This window comes from Cinclus cinclus, chromosome 9, assembly GCF_963662255.1.
Source record: "Cinclus cinclus chromosome 9, bCinCin1.1, whole genome shotgun sequence".
NCBI classification, from domain to species: domain Eukaryota; kingdom Metazoa; phylum Chordata; class Aves; order Passeriformes; family Cinclidae; genus Cinclus; species Cinclus cinclus.
In genome coordinates, this window is record NC_085054.1 from 19,808,744 (window position 1) to 19,825,196 (window position 16,453).

Here is a 16,453-nt window from a genome sequence, read left to right on the forward strand (position 1 = left end):
AGTGTGGGGCAGTAGCTATGGAAGGTAGGAGATATCTGCACGTATGGGAGGTAATACTTTTCCCTAAGTCCATCTGCCAGGCAGCAGTAATTGTGCCTCACTGCTCCTGGAGGTTCTCATAAAGACAAATTGCAAAATCTCTTCATTTTAGAAATTCATAATATACTTCATGAGGAATAGAAATTCCATATTTCTATTTTCCCCACTCAAACTAGACTCTTGTCGATCACAGAAGTTTTATTTAGCACTGGAATTCTTGTAGGCAGCAAATGTTTTCATGCTTCCTTTGGAATCTTTCAGTTATTTACTTTTCAAGATATTGAGCAATTTCAGTTAAAATAAGTGAGAGCAGCAGCTGTTAAGTGCCTCCAAAAATTGGACTCCTCCTGCTAGAATGGCTATGTTTGGCAGTTACCATCAATGTATTTGTCCAGTATCTCTTCAAAGACTTATTTTCAGTCATTTTTTTTTCCTAGACACGTCTGTCTGCATTGCAGGTGAAAGAGGCAGGCTGAGCTTTTACATTAGTATGAGATTCCTGCATTACCAGCCTAATTCCTCAATTACCAGCCTGATTACCTGTAGTTTTTGTTGTTGTTGTAATTAGAACTGTTGATTAGATGTATTATTTGTGAAAGACAAGTTGATGAGTAGCAGTGTGTTCGTGTTTCTGTTCTGTCACAAGGCTTCTGGTTAGGATTAATCTCCTTTGCCTTTTTTTTTCTTCTCCTGGGGATGTGTCACTCAACAGGAGCAACCTCCCCAAAGGGCTTCTGAAAGAGGTGGCCAGCTGCCTAATTCCTGCCATCACATTTCCCCATCTCCCTCCCCAGTGCTGTTTAATCTCTGTTAGATGCGTGTTCGCTGGCTCCTGCACAGTGACTTCACTGAAAGAGCTGCCCTCCACAAGACTTTCATTAGGCAGCTGAGGGATGGATAAGCTTTCTCATCATTTATAAAAATTTAGCTATGCTTTAGTCTATGTCAGCCTGACAACAAAAGAAGGTTGTCCAAGGACTTGTAGTTTTAGTCAGTGCTTGTATTGCCTTCAGAAGAAATGTATATACAGATGAGCTAATAAATCCCAATTCCCACAGCTGTCAAGTGAGTTTCGGTGTTCAGACTGAGGTTTCTTAGGACAGCAATCAAGGGGTGATATGCCCTTGTAGAGCAAAAACCTTAAACTAAAATAGAGTTTTTCTGCCCTCCTGTGCCAGGTACCCAGGTGAGGTGAGATGTGTAGGGGTGTTTTGTTTCCAGTGACTGCAGAGAGATGACAGAAGAGTTACACATTTTAGATGACTGAAGTTGCATGAGTGGGTGGTGCCATCCAAGTTCATTTGGAGTTGCAATTGATCTGTGGGAAAGGGTGGGGATGATTTGTTCTCTCCTGCCTCCCTCTCCTATTGCCTGTAACTCCATGTGTACCTGGTGCTTAACTGCTTTTATTAAATATGCATGTATGGGGGAAGGGGTAATTTCTTACATCTGCAGTAAAAATCAATTTTCTGGAGCCTGTAAGGCTGCAGATGGCCTTAGAAGGAGGAATCAACTTTAGGAGTGTTGTAACCTGTTTGTACATAAACTTCAGTTCTTCAACACTGTTCCCTGGTTCCAGTCTTGGAACTGCTGCAGCCAGAAGTGGATGGCAATTCCATGTTTGTCTGACATGGCGACACTCACTCACCTGACCTGCATGGGTCCCACTCACCCTCCATCACCCCTCCCGCCTTCCTTCTCCTGTCTCGGAAGCTTCTTCACTGACCGCTTGGTTTCCTACTCCCTTCTCATCCTGCTAACTTGCTTTTCCTTTGCCACCTGGTGTCTTGCAGTCCTCTTCTTTGCTAGCTGCTCGACAGAGCTCCTCCGATGTCCCAACCGCTGCGGATCTTGTCAGTGCAATAGAAAAGTTGGTCAAAACTAAGCTGGTAAGTTTAGTGTTATGAAAACTGTACACAACAGGCACAATGTGACTCTAAGGAAGGGCTTTAAAGGCCACCTCTTGTTCTGGTTTCCTTGCTTTCTACCTTCATCTGCTCTGCATTTATTAACCCTGTTTGCTCTGCTTCTCAGTAGTGTCCGATATTTTGTTCCCCTGTGAGATGAAGCCTACATCTCACATAGGCTCTGTGCTGCATAGTCAAAAGTCACTTCTGGAGTGGGCTTTGCAGAGCATGAGCTACTGTACTGTACAACTTCTGGGGTCTTTTTAGTATTCAGATATTTTACACAGTGGGATGTTTTGTTTGTTTTGTTTTAAAGGTTGTTCTGAGGCACAGGAGTTTTACTACCCAACGTGAATTTGTTTGGTGTTCTGGTTTTGATGAAAAGACTCCCTAAAGAGTAGAACTGCTTGAAGTACCACAGCTGTGCTTTAATTTTCCAAAGATTCATGTGTCACTTTTAATCTGCCTTGTCAACTCTTTCTTGCAGGGAGTGGAGTAAGCAATAAAAATGCTCTGGGATTAATTTGTTAAAAAATTTCATATCGTGTGCTCTCACTGTCTGATTCCATGTCTGTTTGACAAGGCGTAAATCCTGTTTCATATCTTGGCTTGTTTTAAGTTTTCCCTGAGCAGTTCAAAAATGTTGATATTAAAGCTAAACCTTTTTCTACATGTCCCAGGACCTCTAAAATTAGCTAAATGCTTTCTCTGAACAAGTTTAACATAATTAACAAGCAGCGATATGATGAGCCTACAAAGGTTCATTTCCTTACATCTACTGGAATAATGAAGAGAGTAAAAAAAATCTTAAATCCCCACAGTGATCATTAAATTACTGTAACTTGAGCTAGCATCTTTATCTAATGAATAATTTTAGAAGGCTTTACATTTTCTCTTTTTGAAATGTTGGTACATGAAGAGTGTCAGCATTCATAGCATGCTTGATAAGGCGTGAGTGATAAAGGAGCTCTGTGTGGCATGGGAAACCAAGGAGGCTATTCCCAGAAAATTCACTTAAAATAGTTTTATTCCAGTGAGGGAACAACAAACTGAAAAGTATTTCATTAATCCAGTTAGACATATTTTTTGGATGATATTTTATTTTCTCTCCCCCACATGTAGTCTGTTAGACTATTACAACTACTTTCAAGGGATTTGGGGCAAACTTTGATTATTGTGGAATCTTACTATGTGTCCATCTACTTCTATTTTGTGTTTTATTTTACTACAAGAATCCCCCATTCAGCTTTTGGCAGAGGATCTTTTAACCACGTGTAGCCTAACAATGGTCCAGATTGAGACATCAGGATATTTCCAGGTTGATTTGAAATAATTTTGAAGAGTTTTCTTTTCTCAGATCTACTGGAACATCTTTTCCCACCTTCTAACAAGAGGATGACCACTCTGCTTTAAGGCTTTTTTTGTGGGGTCCTACATCAAGCCAAAACTAGTTTGGTTATATTTCACGACATCCTGTGGGAGAGTATTTCTGAATACTTTGTAGTGTTGGTTGCAGAATACTGATGCTGAAGTTCAAGGAAAATGTTTATTCTATTGTTCTTTGGGGTTCTTTTAGACCCTGGAAGGAGGATCTTACCGAGGAGGCTTAAAAGATGCCACTGGCTGCTTAAATGAAGGAATGACACCTTCAACTCCACCACGGAACCTTGAAGAGGAACAAAAAGCCAAAGCAATGAGAGGCAGGATGTAAGTTGCATTACTGGTTCTTTCCAAAATATGTACCCCAGGAGGACGTACAGCAGCACTCCAGGAGTACTTTGTAGTCAGTGAGTGAGCGTGGAACTGAGAGTAAAACTGTGTTCTGCTTGCTTCTTTTTTTCTTAACATGTGAAAACATATCATCAAGGTACTTCCACACACAGGAAATTCATCATCACTCTAAAATGTACAGCTTTTACACCAGATAGCAAATATCTATTGCTGTAAAAGCCTCTGAAGAGCTCAACAGGTATTACTGAGATGTTTGCATTGGTAATTACTGCATTGCCAGAGGTGAAATCAGCTCTCAGAGGGGGGATGTGTGGTTGACCTTATTAGCTACCTTTGAGAAAAAAAAGAGGATCTCTCCAGGATTTCTGAGAGAGATATTTTTTGCTCTCATTGTTAGCAAAGGAAGGGACAGGGTTCAGATGCAGCTGTGGTGGAAACATGCCTCTGAAAAGAAAGTTACATTTGGGAAACCCTCAAAAAGAGAAAAAAAAGAAGTGGTGACAGCTCATGAAAATTATTTTTTAAAATTAGCTGTACAGCCCCTTAAATTTAACAAAAATAATGCTTATTCTTTCAAAGCCTGTAATGATTAAAGCGTTTCTTAAATATATGTTCAGCTGAAGAGCACAGAGAATTGGAGCAACAGGATCAAGAATTACACCAAAGAAAGCTGAGGTGGCTTTCTTTGTATCACCTCTTACACTAACAATGGTAACTGCAGTGATCTAATCCAATGATAGATTGAGGGGAAAAGTAACATTCCATACAGCTCTCAGGGAAGTGTGGTAAGGTGAGAGGTGGAAGAAGAGCACCCCATTTGGGAAAGATGCCAAGTCAGGGTCTTCCCTGACCAAGGCAGTAGTTAAGAATAGAAGACAAAGTAGGAACTAAGTGCCACAGGTCTATAAAAGCCATCATTTGCTCCTGCAGTTTGTTGCAGGAAGCCAGAGAAGGGGTAACAGTGAGAGACTGGAACAACTCCCAGCAGCAAAGGACATGGCATTTCTGGATGTGTTTCTGAATGGCAGAAGTTTTCTAGGAGGCAGCTGTCAGCCTTCCCACAGGGAACATCTCTACCCGTGACTGTCTCCTAAAAGCTCCTCATTATTGCAGGATCTGGAGTTCCTCTGGTAGCAATTCATTAATTAGGTGACTGGCAGCTAACTGCAGGTTGCAGTTTTAGTGCACAGACCTCTGCCACTGTAAGAACAGCTACAGGAATGTTTCTGGCAGGGGACTGGCAGCCTATTATGTGCAATTAGTAGCTGCCAGAATTCCTAAACACCAGGATGTTTAGGAGCACCTGCTAGTGGCTTTCAGCACAAGACATCTGTCTCCCCTCCAGCTCCTTTGTGTCTGCATTCTGTGTCCCTGCAGCTTGCTGGGTTTAATTCCATAGTCATGTGAAGCAGCTGATCTCTCAGCTCGAGCTGTGACCCTCCAATCCCCACAAAACAGCAGCTGAACCCTTGCACAGGAATGGGCAGCAATGTCCTCTGTTCCTGGCAGTACATCCATGCCAGCAGTTAGCCCTGGTGTGAGGAAACTCCTTATTCCATCAGACTGGATTGCTGCATTTCTGTGAGCAGTAAGACAATAATCTTATTGAGTGTCATTGTTCAGTATAGGTCTAACACAGATTTGCGAAGATATCCAGCTATTCAGACTCAGTCAGAAATGAGGAGGCTCTCGCCTTGCTCTTGTTCATGCCAGTTTAAATACAGATGTGTAGTCAACACCTTCTGGTCAACAGGGCAATTTGCAAACAGCTCCCTGCCCTTGTTCCCTCTTATCAGAGCAGGAGATGAGTAAACTTGAATTTTTGCCTACGTGCATCTTAGAAACCACAAATTTGGGAGTACCTCTAAGGTGCTGTTTCAGGTAGCTTCAGAGAAAAAGTAGAGATGGTCAAGGTTGATTTTCCTGCTTAATAGGAAGAGAGGAGCAGAGGGAACCCTGGTGCTGAGTTAAAAGTAAGCAGTGAAGGTGCAGACCCTGAATCCTAGTAGAGGTGTGAATTGGCGGGTTTTGTCTGTTCACCAGAAACCTGGTTGCTGCACTGATTTTTAAAAAACACACATCTGCCTGCATGTCCTGCAACACGATCTACTGCAAGTACCTGCTGCTTCGGTTTTAGAGAAGAACTTGACCAGGCGGATCTTTGCAGTAATCTTGTAGGTGGGAGAGGTTCTCCCATTCCCTCTGCAGCTCCCCGTGCCTGTGGGGAGCAATGCAAGCAGGTGTGGTGGACTGGCAGATCCCCTCCCAGCCTTCCCGTCCGGGAGAGGGGACTGTGGAGCCTGTCCCTAGGGCAAGGCGGGTCAGGCAGCCCGGGCTGTGCAGCACATGCCTGTTGTGCCACGCACTGCTGGGGAAGAGCAGCCTCTGCCTTTTGCCTCGCACGTGTTTGCTGCCCGGGCACCGCTTGGCACAGCGCTCCGGAGAGCGCAAGCGTCTGGTGTGGCTGCTGCCAGCCCTGCCTGCTGCCAAGGGGATGGATTTCACTCTCAAACCAACAAGAAGCTGTTTGACTTTTTTCTGCCACATGGCCAGAGTATTGCCTCCTCTTTTTCTGAGCAAGGGACACATTGCAAGCGCAGCAGGAGCAGGATTTATTTTCTCAGTAGCCTCTCATAACTGAGTCTCTCCTTTCAATGCCAGTCTCCTTTTTTTTTCCCTCCAGGTATTTTAAACCAGGCTTTATCTTAGCACTGTTTGCCCTCAGCCCTATCACTTCACGTGGGTCAGTCTGGTGATTGACGTGGACAGAGCAGTATCAGATATGAAAGCACTCCTCTGTGTTGTTAGCCTTGTTACTGCTTTAGGAGACTTGAGGACAGATGTTTTTGTCATATGCCAAATCTATGTATTGGCGTAATTGAGAGACAAACTGTCTGCAGCAAGATGTAACTTTTTGAAATTGTCTTCAAAAGAACATTCTGTGATTAGTCAGTTTGAGTTACAAAGGAGGGGCTTTTTTTAGCTTGCTGTTGTTTGCATGCATCAGGCCTTCATTAGATGACTCCCTTACCTGGGCTTATTAGCTCTGAAACCAGAGTTAAAACATTCACACCCACACATAGATTACCTACTCCAGAAGATTAGGCTCTTAGTTATGATGGGAGAGGGGATTTGTTTTCCAAGTGTTTGAAACTTCCAAATTGATACTTAATTGATGAGTCTTGATCAAAGCCAAATGGACTGGGGCAAGAAATCCACTCCTGCTTGCTGCAAAATGGGTCAGGACATGTATCCATCGTTCTCGGGGGGGGGAGAGGAGATTAGGGAGGGGTAGTTTAAGGTACAGGCAGCTCTTTGTGCTGCTGTTCTTGCACCATCCTGGGATGTGGGGGGAAAGAGACATAGCAGGAAAGAATGGTTAAAAGATTTGAAACTACTCTGACCTGACATGATGTTTTTGTTTTTTACATTCCACTGCGCTCTGAGTTAAGGGTGAATTGTGTTATGTGATCTGGATGATGATGGGCTTGTATGTTGAGGTTATGTGTGGTGTAAAGGAGCAAATGGTAGCATCAAGGAATATGGTCAAATACTTGTGTGTTCTGTTTTAATTTAGGTTTGTCTTAAATGAGCTGGTGCAGACTGAAAAAGACTACGTCAAAGACTTAGGAACTGTTGTGGAGGTGAGCTGAAGCAAACCCTGCTAGAAAAATGTTTTCCCACTAAAAAGCACCATGCTGACAAGTGACAACAACAAAAAATACAGCAAGAGAAACAAACTGCTTTATTTTATTTTGCAGTCTGCTTCCATGGTCCCCTTCTCATGTTGACAGAAACAAGAAGAAATGCCTTTGAAAACTATTTTTGTTTCCATCTTGCAAATGTTGTATTTTAGGTTCAACTCCAGTATGTAAAGGTTTTTCTTGGCTACCCTACTTGTGACAAAGTCTTTTTGCTGTATTGCAGCTTTGGAAGCATTGGTGGAGAATTAACTTATGATCCTACCACTTCTTTCATGCTGTTCTTCCCATCATATTGGGTAATGGTAACACATACTTTACCTGAATTTGCACCTGGACTTATGTCCTGTGTCTGAGTACTTTTCCAGAAGCTGGGTCTGGAACTGTGTTGAGGTACATGTGTGTCCTGTGGGTTATTGTTTTGCAGAAAAGCCTGAGATAAAAGAGAGTATAAGATTTTTTTTACATTAAAAACAGTCTTTTTTTTTTTTTTTTTAAGCTTCAACTTGTAAAGATTTGGCTGATCCCTAGGGAACACCTGTCACATCTAACTCAGCGCAGGGTTCAGGTTTTTTTTTTTTCTCAGCAAGGACTCAGAGCTGGAGACATGTTATTCAGTAGTCCAGAGAGAATTATCACTCTGTCTAACAGTGAATTTCAACAGCTTCCAAACTTGAAAGCCTTTGCGTTATGTTCTGTTTACATTATGCACCACTGACAAACCTGATAGGGCTGTCGTGCTCCAAAGGCTTACAAGGAAACTCTCAGGAGGTGTGAGAAGTCCTGTTCTTGTGACTCTAAACTTACTGCTTGGCTTTGTGCTCCCACAAGATATTCATGGTGATGGATAGAAGAACTCTATATGGATTCTGATTTCTTTCTCTTACCAGTGAAGCCAAGAGCTTGACAAACTACTTTGTTTAACTTTTATCTTACAATTGCACTTGTCACTTCAATTACATCTAATAATGGTTTGTGTAAGTATTGCAGATATTCTAAACAAATCCTTTAGAGTTTTCTTTTAAGCAAACTGTGTAATTTAAAGTATCTACTTAGGTTTCTGGTTTTAAACTGAAATATATTTTGAGTATTCTAAATGTAAAAAATCTTGGCATTAAACTTTTGCTTCTTTGAAAAGTGTGTAATTGTGCTCCCCCTTCGAATGAGTCCTTTGCTGAATCACTGATCCTTAATCCTAAAGGGCTTCATGAAGAGGATGGAAGAAAAAGGAGTTTCTGAAGATATGAAAGGGAAAGACAAGATTGTATTTGGCAACATTCACCAGATCTATGACTGGCACAAAGAGTAAGTTTTTGGTTTAGATCCTTTTTAAACACCTTTACAACCTCTTGTCCATAGAGGATTGGACTATATGGTGTCTGTATGTCTAAGCTGCTTTTAACTGAATATCATCAGGTCATTCAGGCCTGAACTTCCAAAGGATGTTGCCTCTCTTTAGATTATCTCTGTTGGTTTGTAAATGCTGCTTAATGACATCACAAATCCTAGCTACCTTGAATCCTGAGAAGATGTTCTGATTCGTGTGCTTTCAGCCAGTTTCTCAATACACTGAATCCTGGTAGAGGGCTTTGTTTACCCAGCCATCACAGCTGCATGATGAAAGGCATCATGCTTACCTGAAATAATTTTTCCCAGCGAGCCCTGGCATGCTTTGGCTAAGTTGATACTATTGGCTCTGAGTTATGAACCTCATTCCTTGAAAATCTTACTCAGAAGCAGATTTTGAAAATCTGCTGGAAACACAAACCCTGGGCCATTTCACATGTAACTTTGTGAACAATGTCTTGCTTATGGACAGTGTCATCATCATTTCAACTCTGCCACTCAGAAATGCTCTGCAGCTCCAGCTAACTAAAATTTGAGCATGCATGTACAGGCTTGAACAATGGGCATTGGGCTGGATCTTCCTTCAGCTCTGGACATTTCCTTCACCCAGGAAGCACAGTATCCTCGCTGTCATGTGTCACATGGGTGCTTATCTCATGGCCTGGGCCTGTCCTTATGGTCTGACAGATGACCTTGTGAGCACAAACTAAAAAATGTCAGAGATAGCTTTACCTTATGTTGATATCAGAAAATTGAGTGTTTTTACCAGTACCATTCCTCAATTAAGTGTGAGGATGGGAGTTCTCTGGAACACAAATGGAAAGATTCTCTATTTTTAGTTCTCTTTATCTGGGTCAAGTAGTCTATTTAAATGGAGATGAATGTAGCGTTTATAGAGGATTGGGTTATGGAAGCAGCTGTATCTAATGGTAGCAGTGGAGATTTTTAATTGAGACATCTGTCCAATTTGCCTCATTTTTTGAGGTTCTGGATATTTCTTGGGATCAGATCATTGCAAGCATGTCCTCACAAAATCTGGCTACTGTCACAAATCTGTGGAAGCATTCAAGACTGAAATCCTGAAGGGAAAAATGGGAAGATCGTGGACTGGATGATTGTCTGGATTTGCCCACTAGATAGAAAAGTCTAGCAGTGTTTCTGGAGTTTTCACCTCACTTTTAGGCATCCCAGTATATTCTTAGTGAGGGAATTTGAGCTAGAATGAATGACCTCCCTGAAGCTGCAAGTCAAGATGGAGAGGGTGCTTATTAATTACTGTCGGTATTATGAATTAGATATTGCAATTTATTAGAAAATGAAAAATAGTGACAAACAGAACATACTGTAACTCCACCAGCAAAACATGTTGATTCATTTATTCAGGTGGAAACACATAGCAATCTCTTTCATGTTGATCAGTACTCCAAATCTGCTCATGCAACTGGGAACTGGTAAAGCCAGAGATTTCATAAGCTGAGTTTTCACAAGCATTTTGGTATATAGGGAGGGTTTCACTTTGGGAGTTCTCAGTAAAGGAAAGCAACTCTTGCAATTAGATAGTGATCAGCACTTTCTGAAAATTGAAATCACTGTCAAAGTAAAGAAGAGCAGACAGTTTGTAAGACAAGAGCTCCACAATTCCGAGCTCTCATCTAATGATTTAGAAATCCCACTATTAAGGACTGAAGCCAAGCTTACCTTATCATTTATTATTGAATACTGGAGTTAAAACGCCACTGTTACATCTGAGGGATGTCTAGTTTGCTGCTTGGATGACCTAAAAAAGTGTTCTGAAGTGTTCATATCCTTTCTTTTAGCTTTTTCCTGGCTGAACTGGAAAAATGTCTTCAAGAACCTGAGCGTTTAGCACAGCTTTTTATTAAGCATGTAAGTTTTATTTTGTTTCCTGTATCTAGTCCAATTGACTTTTAGGGTGTGATGGCTCCTTTTCAAAAACATCTGTTGGTGTCAACTTGATACTTTTACATGTCTAAACTGAATTTAAACATAAAGTTTCCCTATAGTTACACATTTTCAGTGGGCAGCTGGATTGCACTAAGGCAATTAGTCATTGTCTTCTTGCCGACAACTTACTTGGGGGGCAAAATCGATGTGGTCAAGAACATCAGCCAAAATACAGTTATGGTGGGTACTTGCTGACTGTTACAATTTACATGTTCATGTGGTGTTAGCCAAAGTATAACTCTAGAGGAAATTTCAGACCTGTCAGTGTCACATCTCTCACTGAAAACCCAGAAAGTTCCCCTTGCCTGAGTGCAGATGTGGACAGCAGAACCAGCTAGCGATTTTCTTTCCTGCTTTAGCAAACTAAATCTTTGATTAAACCAAAAACAAGGAAGACCAAGCAGGGTATCATAGCAACTTTCTGCCATCTTTTAATACCAGAAGGGTAGCCAATGTCTGACGTGGCTGCTGTGTCCCTTGCCTTCACAGGAGCGGCGATTGCACATGTATGTGGTGTATTGCCAAAACAAGCCCCGCTCTGAGTATATAGTAGCTGAGTATGAAACGTACTTTGAGGTAAGCATGGTTCATTATACATGATTACTGCTTACAGCTGGGAGCTCCGGTCAAGGAGACACTTCTGTAACCTGTAGGGTTTGCCTAAAACAAACTCCTGAAGATTTTGATGCTGCATGTGGTGCTGAGGTCTCTGCCGTGTGGAGAAAGTGTTACTATTTAATGGCTTTCAAATTCTCATATTGTGAATGTCTAAGAACCATTTAATTCAGTCCTGTGTGTGGCCCTCAGAGTACCACAAATGCACCAATTTCTGTTCCAAGTAAAACAAGACTTTTAAATCAGTAGTGTACAAACAAGGGAGGTAAAAGCTGTTTGGAGCTGGGTGGTGCCTCTCATAAATCCCCAGTAACTCTGTCTGCTTCAAGAAGCCTTTGGGACTAGACACATTTTGGATAGTAAAGTGAAAGAAGCTTGTTTAACAAGGGAAAGATGTTTTCTTTCACCCCACAGTAGGAGGCCTGTTCTGCAGGACTCCTTGTGAGCTAATCCCCATGCAGTGGGAAGAGTGACCCTCAGCCCTAGCAGGGCTGCTTGGAGCAGGAGGGATCCTGTGCTTCCCAACGCCTTCCAGCTCGGTCACGACTCCTGCCCAGGAATTGCCTAAATAGGATATGCCAGATCTTTAAATCCTCAGAAATTCCCTCTTGCAAACAAAAGATTAAGAACAGACCAACTTTCTGTGGAAATAAATCTCTGCTGAGACATTTTATCATGTTGTCTGTTTTACTCTGTGATTGTTTGCAACTGTTTTTAATCCTCATTTTTTAGGAGGTTCAGCAGGAAATAAGCCAGCGACTGACCATCAGTGACTTTCTAATTAAACCCATTCAAAGAATAACTAAATACCAGCTTCTTCTCAAGGTGAGTGAAAAAATACAGTTTGAATTAAACTCTAGTCTACATGTTGCATTAGTTGCTGTTATTTTAAATCAGGCTTAGACTTAAGTGAAGAATAAATTAATCAAATTAAGAGGGAAGAGGAGTAAGCTTTCTGGTCATGCAGTGACAGAGGCCCATGGAAAATGTCCAGTGAGCAGGAGGGAGCATCTGTGCAAGTGGTTTGTAATTTAGGATAGTAAACAGATTTTTTTTTAACTTTCTTTTGGATTTTTTTTAATGAACAGTGCACTTCAAATAGGAATTTTCCTTCTCTGAAGTTTCAGAGCAAAGTTTCAAATTTTTTAAAATTGGAACAGATACACAAGGGTATTGCTGAAGTCTGTCTTAGGTGCTGAATGGCATGCTTCTAGCAAATGCTATAGCCTCCATTTCTGAATATCTGTTTTCAAGTTAGCTGAAGAAACTTACATTCAGAATATTCTGTCATCTTAAAATTTGGGGAGTTTACCACAATTTTTTGTCCCAAGGAGCCTGACCACTCTGGTTTATGCTGACTTATCCATAATGACAATTACTCAGTGCTCTTAAAAATTCATCCCAAGGGGTCTGAAGCCAGTATCTAAAATCAGGCATGTCTGAACCCACCCTGTGATCTCCAGCAGCACTGGGGCTCTGAGCTGGTTTCCCCTCTTTTTGAACTATACCCCAGCAGGCTGCCATCAGCCCAGGTTTGGGAATTGCACACTAGCAAAAGGCACAGCACTGTGTTCCCCAAAATGCCAAAAGGCAAAAAAAAAAAAAAAATCTTCGTTTGTGTTTGTGTGTGTGGTCTTGTGGCTTAAGACAGGGACCAAATAAGCATTCCCAAGGTCTAACCCCAGCTTTGTCTTTTCTTCTGTCATCTTCTCAACTACCATCCACACCCCTTTTCTGTATTTTGAAAGTGGTGATGACATTCAGCAATTTCTGAAAATGAATTTATAAATATTAGCAAGTTTCTTCTCAGAAAAATCACGTGCTGAATATGCGTTTTCCTTTTCAAACTGGTGCCTTTTGTTCTTTCTTTTCTGAAGTGCCTTAATGCAAACCTTTCTGCTTTCTCCAGGACTTCCTGAGGTACAGTGAAAAAGCTGGTCTGGAGTGCTCCGAGATAGAGGTACATTTTCATGCCCTGGACAATAAGGCTAATGGGACTTTGTGTGGAGACATGAAAACCCCAGTATTCCTTTGACAATAGCTGAAGATCCTGCTGGTATTCTAAATGTGATATTTTTCTTAGCTTAAATCAGAACTAAAAGATGATGGCGCAGTCCTGCATTTTAGTCCTGCACCATCCCTTTTTAGACATCTATTCATGAGGGCCTTGCAATGAGTCACTCCAGAAATCGTGCTATTCAACTTCATTATTTGACACTGTGCTTTCAGGAACCCTCTGATTCTCTTGTAATAATGCAACATCCCTTTTCCTCAACAGAAAGCAGTTGAATTAATGTGCCTTGTACCAAAACGTTGCAATGACATGATGAACCTGGGTCGCCTCCAAGGCTTTGAGGTACTCATTTGCATTCTTCTTACTATAATAACTAGGCAAGGAAAATTACTTTCTCTTTCTGTGATTGTCTTTACAATCTACCCAAGCTACTTATGTAGGGCTTGTTCTTCTGCAGTGCTGAGCTGCATGCTTTGGTGAGGTTTCAAAGGTGGGGGAGTGACACACCTCTTACTCTAGACTTGTGACAATTCATATTGTTTCTTCAAAATGTGAGGGCTGTAAAAGCCACAAGCTTTAATGGGACTTATTATATCTATTACCAGAGCAAAATAAATGATGAGCCAGCCTGCTCTGCCTATTAGTAAGGTCACCTGGCATTAATGTGTTAACAGCTGAGTTCAGCAATGCCCTGGAGGGGACTTGGGAGTTAGAATCCCACAGGGTACAGCTTGTGGCTTGTAACGAAGTGTTGGCTTTGGGGAGAGGTCTTATCTCCAAAATGAATTAAGATTTGTCTTACTGTCTTATGTACTGCAAACAGGTAGGTCCTGGCTTTTGCACATTCAGAGGTGTCGTGTCAGTGGCTGCTGGCTTAGGGCATGATGGAGAGCACTTGGCTGGACCACTGCAGTAACATAATGGGAACAGGATTTGAAATTAAGTGTACAAGACAGTCTGCCTGAGACCTCTTGCTTTTGATTTTGTATACACAGTGGCAATGAGAGCAAACCTATGTTGTTTGTCTTCTGCTGAGGTCACAATTTACAGGATTGCTGCTTTGGTTACTTAGAGGGGATATGTCCCATGTGAATGCAGGGCTGCCTGGAAAACTTGGGCTGCATGAAATAGAGCATATCACCTTGTGGGATCACGGTGGGTCAGGGTTTGTAATGTTGGTGCCTTGTCTGCTTCCCAGGGCAAGCTGACAGCTCAAGGCAAGCTGCTGCAGCAGGACACGTTCTATGTGACAGAGCAGGATTCCGGGGTTCAGTCCCGACCCAAGGAGCGCAGGGTGTTCCTCTTTGAGCAGATAGTTATCTTCAGTGAACTCCTTAGAAAAGGATCTCTAACGCCAGGCTACATGTTCAAGAAAAGCATAAAGGTAAGAAATGCAGAGGGAGAAGCATATTCTGTTTGATGGTCATGTAAGGTTCATCCTGTCACAGGGGACAGCAATGTACAGAAAAGCGTTTGCATTTACCTTTCAGTGGATCAGAAGCTATTTAAGACCATCTCTAAATAAACCACTGGGTGTCTAAATTTATTGGGTAATTTTTACAAGGAACACAGACGGGGCAGGTCCTCTATCATTCATAGCTCTGAATTAGCAAATATTGCTATAAAACCTGCAGTACTCAAGGGAAGTTTACATTAGTTGCTTTTATGCATGATTATAAAAGGTAAATGAAGGTACAGTATCCAAAACAGTCATTTTAGGCCAAACTATAAGTCAATACTAAGTCTTTAAATTATATTTCTGGAAATACTCTCCCTAATCTGGGTGAGGGCTCTTAGTATAAATTTGGATGTTGCAAGAATGTTTCAAAGACAAATAAAACCACACATAATTCTAAAAATACAGCTGTGAGGAATTATAAAACCAGCTAAACTCTAAAGAGAACTTTGAGAAATTAATTTTGGTTTTAAATTATCTGTCCAGATTTTGGGGCTGGGGGCTAAAAGTAAAAACTGAAAGTAACCAGCGGAAATACTTCTATGTTTAACAAATGCCAAGTTAACCTGTGAAATGGTCAGTGAAGATGAATGAGTGCTGCACATCTCTTCATAGAACAGACTTTGCTGTGCCTGCAGAAAAAGCAAAACCACTGATTCATTTGAATTTCTGGGTTGTTCAAAGCTAAGAAACCAGTCTGGCATTGATTTCCTTTTCAAAGATACAGGTTAAGAGACATGGGAGAAGGCATTGTGTTTGCTCTAAATTTTAAATGGTGCATTCATATGAAATAGAAGAGGACACTATCAGCTGAAATAATGCCTATTAACCTATATAACTAAACAAATTTATGGTAAACAGTGTATTTACTGAAATGAGGTCATCTTCTTGGCTGATGGAAACAGCAGCATTTACTGAAAAGTCTATATTCATTTGCAAGTCAGTGTATTTTATAGTTTCCAACCAAATAATAGGCTGACATGTACAAATAAACAATCATTTTGATTTAGTTGATCAGCTTTAATTTTATCTTTTTGCTGATTTATATCACTGTTAAAATTGGAGATGGAAATTGTATGAATCATTTTTACTTCAGTTTATTGTATATATAACAATGAGGCTTTTATCTGCAGGAAACAATTCCTGAATTGTATATTGTAGATAAAGAGAGAAAAATAAATCTCTCCTAATGTCAATAAAATTAGCTTGCCTCAAGAGTATGAGTTGCTTTTCTAGTAACACAGCCCATGAAAGGAATGCTGTTCCCACTGCCTGAATTTAAAATTTTTGTGTGATAATTTTCCAGCCCCTTTTATTCCAGTTGGCAAACAGCTCATTCTCCTGTTGAGTGTCTGCTGCAAATATGGGATTCCCTGTGGTTCCATGTGTGTCTCTCCCACCTCAGCATGGAGTTTGTGTGCCATCAGCTCTCACACCCTCCCTCCCAGCCCCTGCTTCAGTTTTTCACTGCTTTTGCATTTGTCTGTTTCCCACTGAGAAGAGTTGTGGCTCTCAGTGGAGCAGGACCATTCATTCCCTGCCTCCCTGGGCTCTGAGCATCCCCACCTTGCAGTGGGGTCTCCACCTGAACCAGCACCACAGGTCCTGTTTCTTTCCTCTGTCATAGCCAGACTAAAATGTATATATGACTCTATAGGACTTCAAATGCAGCTGTTCT

At 41.4% G+C, this 16,453-nt stretch overlaps 1 protein-coding gene across 3 annotated transcripts in view; it reads left to right on the forward strand.

Moving 5' to 3' along the window:
* The window catches only part of LOC134047285 (kalirin-like), a 72,660-nt gene that overhangs the window by 23,320 nt on the left and 32,887 nt on the right, over positions 1-16,453 (forward strand). For 2 of the 3 annotated variants that reach the window (XM_062498333.1, XM_062498332.1), the window contains exons 4-12: positions 3,523-3,653; positions 7,255-7,321; positions 8,580-8,683; positions 10,543-10,612; positions 11,180-11,266; positions 12,038-12,130; positions 13,215-13,265; positions 13,584-13,661; positions 14,518-14,703. In XM_062498333.1, coding sequence (XP_062354317.1) covers positions 3,523-3,653; positions 7,255-7,321; positions 8,580-8,683; positions 10,543-10,612; positions 11,180-11,266; positions 12,038-12,130; positions 13,215-13,265; positions 13,584-13,661; positions 14,518-14,703 — 867 coding nt within the window. Of the gene's footprint in view, positions 1-1,832; positions 1,929-3,522; positions 3,654-7,254; positions 7,322-8,579; positions 8,684-10,542; positions 10,613-11,179; positions 11,267-12,037; positions 12,131-13,214; positions 13,266-13,583; positions 13,662-14,517; positions 14,704-16,453 lie in introns of all 3 variants that reach the window. The other variant, XM_062498331.1, reaches the window with a different exon arrangement.